This window comes from Pavona decussata, unplaced genomic scaffold, assembly GCF_977016875.1.
Source record: "Pavona decussata unplaced genomic scaffold, jaPavDecu1.1 SCAFFOLD_262, whole genome shotgun sequence".
NCBI lineage: Eukaryota > Metazoa > Cnidaria > Anthozoa > Scleractinia > Agariciidae > Pavona > Pavona decussata.
The window spans coordinates 937998-945000 of NW_028145665.1; the positions used below are offsets into that span (position 1 = coordinate 937998).

Sequence of the window (7003 nt, forward strand, 5' to 3'; positions counted from 1 at the left end):
ATCGGTGAACACCCCCTATTCATAGGAACACAACGCTAAAACATTTACCAATGAGTGCGCTAGAAATTTGTTGGACATTTATTGTAAAAATGATATTTCAAAGTCTGTCTGGACCCAGAAACCGAAGCAAGTCAAGCAAACTTTGCCACTACATGGACACGCCTTGGACATTACCTTTGTTTTTGGCGCGAACTCTTGGTAACGAGTTTCTTTTGTTTAGTCGCCAGTTTCCTAAAACCGAATTTACAAATTTGGCGGCCTGGTTGAGTTGTCGAATATCGTGATTCTTTATAAGAATTCTCCTGGCTTCGAAAACGTGCGTGTTTTCAAGGATCACCTTAATGGAAATCTGAGAGGATATCACGGTAGATCATGAGTGCTCCGCAACTTGGACTTTCGAAGAAGCCAAGTTTAACTCAAGAGAGAGAAAAGCTTGAACGTGATCAGGTATTTGCCGCAATAATATTGGTTGTTTATTTTCATGCGTGTGATTGTCTTACATGTTCATGTTTACTTGGTTTCTAAAGTTTTTTTCCTTTGATTTATTTCATTTCCGTACGTCATATAGCGTGGTTATTTCGCCTTTCAAATAATATTTTCGTTGTGGTTATGGAAAAACGATCGTAGACTATGCTTGTTACGAAAAATAAATTCTCCATACTATTAGTATGATTATAGTACCCCCAATTTTAATTTCGTTAATTACCCTGATGCTCCGTTTATTTGGCTTATCAGATTCAAACACGTTTAAGACCAAAAAATATCTTCCACTGTATTGCAGTTTCGTTAAATTTCCTCAAAATATGTTGAGAGAGTGCTTCCAAATAACGGCGATGCCATTTTGTCACCAAGATAGTTAATGTTTACTTTCTTCATACGTAAGTAATTTTAATTATACACTGTGCTTGAAATGAATGAACTAACTTTAAGTTTAATCATAAACGAAAAAATAATTAGCTTCTGTGATGGTAAATGGATGCTAGCTGGTATGTGTACTGTGGCATCGTGTAGTTTTTATTCATCACTTTTGAGGTTCACATGTATGGAGAATAATTATTTTTTGAGCTAGCTAGTATGTTTCCTTTGTTTACATCTGGACTGTAATGAACTCAAGGTCCACTTGTGTACAAAGAAAGAAAAACTACAATATTGTCTGTATGTCTGGGCCAAACAAGCGTAGTGAGCAAGATTTTTATTATTTTGCTAACATAAAAAATGGGTGGGTGATTTGTGTAAGCAGTTCGGATGAAAAGCAAGCAGTCCAAATGAGAACATCTGTACTGTTCAGGTAACTAATAAAATTTAATGAACTGATCCATCTGGACCATGCGCAGAACAGAAAAATAATAAATACCTTGTATAGTCAATATGGCATGAGCTACGAATGTCTGTAATTCATGTACAGCTAAGATCAGACCTAATGTTGATCAAACCATTTGTGACGTCTCACACGAAAATGTGCACTAACGGATATCCATACGAATGTCTGTAATTCATGTAAAGCTAAGATCAGACCTAGTGTTCATCAAACCATTTGTGACGTCTCACACGAAAATGTGCACTAACGGATATCCATTTGAACGGCAAAATGCATGGCTTAAGTGAATGGATGATGAACGGTCCACTAAGCAGTTTGAAACGGACATAGTGAATGGCTGAATGGTTGCTGATAGATTTTAAAACGGATGAAGTAAAAGGCTGAACAGCTGCTAAAAAAATTGTGAATGGATGAAGTGAATGGGTAAATAGCTAGCTAAAGAAAATTTTCAAACAGCTTGTCCAGAGCGAATATTGGGTGAACGGCTCAACAGCTGTGGAGAGATTATATTTTTAACGGTGAACAGTTTCAATATTTTGATCGGCTGGTAGTGAACTGCTAAAGTTTCGAACAGCTGGCAGTGAATTCCAAACAAACATTTGAATGGACTATGAACCACATCCACAGTCTCGTGACCCAATAAGAACAAAAATTTAATGTGTTATTGACCTGTCGATAGTAAGTGTTCTTCCGCTCGATAAATGAGGTTTTATGCTAATTTTCATTCCTTCTACCACCATTTGCATCACTATTAATTTAATGTCAGTAGAAAGCATGAGATCAGATGTCCTCATCTGATTCTTCTGATCACTGTCACAATAATTTATTGTACATTACAGCAGACTTGTCATTTGTCATCATTTCACTTCCTGTTGCTGTTTCATCGTTTGTTGAAATGTACCCAAACAGGGCCTCCTTTATGGTATTATTGATGCAAAATTGTATTGTTTAAGGAGTGGGATTAGTGCTGTATGTGTAGCATAGAAATTATAAATGTGAAATCTTAGCAGTATGCAGGATATTTGTCCCATGAACGTAGTTTAATGGCCTTAGCTCCCACAAGTCTCCTGTAGCTCAGTGGTAGAGGATCCAAACTTGTCTAGTAATTGGAAGGTCTTAGGTTTGACTCCTGATAGGAGCACTTGGATTTCCTTTTTCTGAGTATGCTTGTGTCGCTCATGGAATGATACATCATTCTCATTCTATGTGTAGCATGTTTAACTCTTAAATTAGTTGGGTATTTTAATGTTCTTTGGGCTGGCTATTTTTACATGTACAATGCAGTCAGTACATGGGTTGAGAAAAAATTTACCATTCAGTTGCTACTAAATTAAAATGCGGTCCTTTCCAGTTGATTACTTATAAATTACAAACAAAAACCCTGCTATTGGAAGTTGGCAGGTTGCATTATTTTGTTGTTAGTAGGTGTGCTTGCTCTAAGGGTTTTCTCCCTGTTCGGTAGTTTAACTCCCTTTGAAAAAAACCGGCTCTTGCTTATAACCAGTAACTTTAGATAGAAAGGACCTGGACCATCTGTAGATGATAAAGCTGATTTATTACATACCAACCTATTTTTTTTCACAGGTAGAAGCCATAGGAAAAGCTGTCAACAATGTTGAATCTGCAGTCAAAGAGAAGCACATCAGAAATATCCTTTTAATTAAGTTTGCTTATTTTAAAATAAGATCTATTAACCCTTTCCAGTAATGGTAATGTTACATGGGACAATTTTTAATGCAAAATTGCTGCCTTGTAAGATGTTATCATATGACAGTGCATGGACAACTTTACATGAAGCAGTTGTCTTGCAGCAACACATTGCAAGTTTTTTACCTCTCTTCAATACCACATAATATAATGTATTGCCGCAACAAAATATTGTTTTGAAATTTGTCTGTGAGCTTTATGCTGCATTAAAAATTGTCGTTAAAAGTTGGCTTTTGTAACCTCACCTTTAGTGCCAGTATCAACATGCATAATTATTTTCCTCATTGTTCTCTATCTATTTCAAATACATGAGGTACTGGATTAGACTGGGAAATTTGTTAAAAACAGTGTCGACACATTCTACCACTAGTGGTCATTTCCTTTTGTCTTGTGATCTTCATATTTGATCAATTTGTGATATTGTAAGGAGAAATGATGTTCTGGTCACTATTGGGGTTTAAAGGGTTGAATGATATTATTGAACACTGAACATTTTTACCAACATTTGATTGTTTAAATGTCTCTTCTGTGTTGCATTTTATTCAGTCAGCATGAATATTCTTTAGGAGTCACAAGCTTTCTCTCTTAGGTTAGTGTTAGAGTTAGTGATTTATATTTTGTATTCTTCATGCCACAGCATGTTAGCATTTGTTGTTTGGGGCTACTGTAATTCCTTAAAAGAATTTATGCAGTACATACACAAAAACATAGTTTACATACTCTGAACCTGCATGACTGGTGAATTGATCAGCAATTTGGCAGTTCTGTGCCTAAAGAATACAGTCAAACCTCTTTATTACGGACACCAAGGGGACAGGAATAAGTGTCCGTATTATAGAGGTGTCCGTTTTAGAAAGGACTAGGCTTTATATGGATTTCAGTCTCTCAGGGACCAAGTGAACTGTCCGTAATAGAGAGGTGTCCGTATTATAGAGGTGTCCGTAAGGAGAGCTTCCACTGTACTTAGTAATATAAGGGACATAGCTAATTAGATCTATCCATGCATAGTAGTTAATTGCACTGGTATCTCTGATTGTCTTGGTCAAAGATGTGATCATTTTTCCTCATAGTTAGAAGAAATAATTATTGCATTTTCATTTCTGTAATTGTAATGCAAGGCACTTTTATCAAACTTTTGAAGCTGACTTCAAGTAATGTTTCATGTTACAGAGTAACTAGACAGTATTTAGTGTCCAGGCATTTATATGTTAAATGATATTTAATATTTATTTCCAAAATCACAATAATTGTTCAGAATATGGTTATTTTATCTCCTATACAGTAGCACAGTTTTAAAATGCATAAAGTTTGACTAAATTTTTAACTTTTTATTAAAAGCATTATTTTGTTCTATCAAACTTGTCATGGAATTTCCTTAATTTTGTTCAAGTGCAATTATAGGAACATGGCACGAGAAAGGAGCGTCCATTTTCTGGAACTCATTAGGGCGTATGCCACTGCCATCACAAGTCATTATGTGCTGGAAAGCAATGCTTGTGATCCACAAGCTTTTAAGAGAAGGACACCCAAATGTAAGCATGATCACAATGTCGGAACCATTATTGATTTATTCTTTCAAGACAGTTACTGTAAATATCTTTGTCATACACTGACAGTGACTACAAGACAAGTAAAAATTGCTGAGAAGTACCCTTCTTTATGATTAGTGCCATCTATTATTTAAGTCTGTAGATATAATCCTAAAGTGTGACCCTTAAAATGATTAAGCTACTGAGCAGTACTTTCCTGTGGTGCTGTTTATTGTGCTATAATTCAAGAATGTTCTTACTTTCAAGTTTGTGGAAGAAATTCTAAAATTTGACCATGTAAATCAAAGTTGTCGAGCAATACTTTCCTGTATAAATATTATTATTATTTCGGTTTTGAGGTAGTGAAAATGACTAAATAGTACTTTTTATTTCACAACAGGCTATAAAAGAATCCTTAAAATACAAGCAGATGCTGAAGGATATGAAAGAATTCTGGGTAAATTGAGATGAACGCTAGCCACCTGCATGTGATGTATAAAATTATACAAATGTAGATGTAGACCATTTCTTCAGAACTTTCATAACTCACATTTGTCTCATCTCTCAAAGCTGCTGCCATGCTGTTAAAAGTTGTTCAAACCATTATTAAGTTTGGAAACCAAAAATAACAAGAAATGATCTCCAAAACCAAGGAAAGCTAAAAAGATGACAAAGAAATCCTGATGAAGCACATTACAATGCGAGTGCGAGACGTGAATGGTTAACACAAGATCCAAACACTAAATGAAGCATATGATGGTCAACACAATGCGATGTGTATCAGGCACGTGGAGCTGATGCCATCAAGGCTAAACTGTGCCTGTGCCAACCAAACTGACTACTGACTGCTTGAAGGCGCTATTTGTTGTTAACTATGTTAAATTTCATTTAACTGCATTTAAAATCCTTACACAATAGTTAAAGTACTGTACATCACAGCTCAGTTGTAAGCCTCATCCTCCTTCAATGTTTGATGCATGTGGTGGCCCAGCTGATCTAATAATTATGTTGTTCTAGAATATATCCCTACCACTCCCATGCAAGGGTTGGACTATCTCCAATTCCAATATAGCTACATATTTTTACATTGTACATGTAGACTCCCTTCCTCACAGAATGTGTTAATGACCTGTAATTAGTAGGGAGTATGAATATTTTTTCAAACCACTCAACGGTTCATAAACAGTCAGGTCTGAGACCACACTTTTGGTACTGGATGCCAAACTTACTCATGGCACTCATAGACAGTGTCTTTCCAGCACTTGGTAAATTTTATTGGCAGTGTTCCAGATAACATTCAAAGGCATCGTTTTGAGGGGTTCTCTTCAAATCTTCTTAAGTTTACTATCCCTATTGCCAGGTCAGGAAGCCAGCTTTCTTGGGTTTTGACCTCAGACCCCTCTCTTATCTGGAACACTGAAGTTGACCTTTTGCTGCCTGTTATACACTCAGAGTTGTGGAAGCATTTAATAAAAAAAGGCAGTCTCAGACTGCATGTGTCTACTGCAGTTATGGTATAGGAATGTGATATAAAAGAATTGAAGAAAATGGAAATAAGACTGAAATGAAAACGAAGAGGGAGGAGTGGAAATAGGATAGAGATAAAAAAAAATGGTTGTAAAAATGTTGCACAGAATACTGGTGAGATTGAGATTAAGCTGGTATCGTTTACCACAAACATTTGTTAAGAAGAGAACCGTAACTTTATTCTAACATAAACAATATATTATATAATCTTACAACGTGAACCACAACTTTGTACTGAAAGCAATGCAGCAAAGTTCTAAACATAAAGTACTGAAAGCAAAGTTCTAACCTGAAACGTAGGCATAAAATGCAACAGAAACTATTAATTAATCTATACTGAACTTATGAATGGCAAGTAGCATTCTTTAACCCCTTGACTCCTGTCGTGTTTCCATAGTTTTCGCATAAATTAACTTTTTCCTAGAGCGGTTTAAAATGCGCAGTAGATAAATAAATATCTTTGGCTTCCAAAATTAACTGCATATTAAACTGGAATGATTAAACAAAATGTTTTCTGACGTAAAATGATATCGTTACTATAAATCATTTGCCGAAAAACACACTTGAACGCAAAAATATCTAAAATTCACGGCATGTTGATGAAGACCTTTGGCATATCAAATTTCAACCCGCTTATGCAAATTGTCCTTGATTACGCATTTGTCGCTTCTCAAACGCATATATGAATTGACAAAGACACAAAAATCAACAAAAAGCTTTTCCAACAAAACATTTTATTGAAATAAACGATGCATTTGCTATTAGAGGCCAAAACTTTCAGTTTTTTTTGCGTGCGTGCAAACACGCATGTAAAATTTGAAGACACTCTGTGTTTGTTCAAAGCGATCACTCGCAGTAAATTCGGGCACGTTTGCGATGAAAATTACAGAAGTTACAGAATTCTGTTTCTAATCATCACTTA

General features: G+C 35.6%; 1 protein-coding gene across 1 annotated transcript in view; it reads left to right on the plus strand.

The window, feature by feature from the left end:
• The first annotated feature begins 247 nt into the window (after nt 1-247).
• LOC146456036 (huntingtin-interacting protein 1-like) overlaps nt 248-7003 on the plus strand; it is a 37196-nt gene continuing 30440 nt past the window's right edge. Inside the window, 4 exon segments of the mRNA XM_085093573.1 lie at nt 248-447; nt 2903-2964; nt 4413-4557; nt 4955-5011. Of these exon segments, the coding sequence (XP_084949699.1) occupies nt 373-447; nt 2903-2964; nt 4413-4557; nt 4955-5011 (339 nt within the window). The 5' untranslated portion in view covers nt 248-372.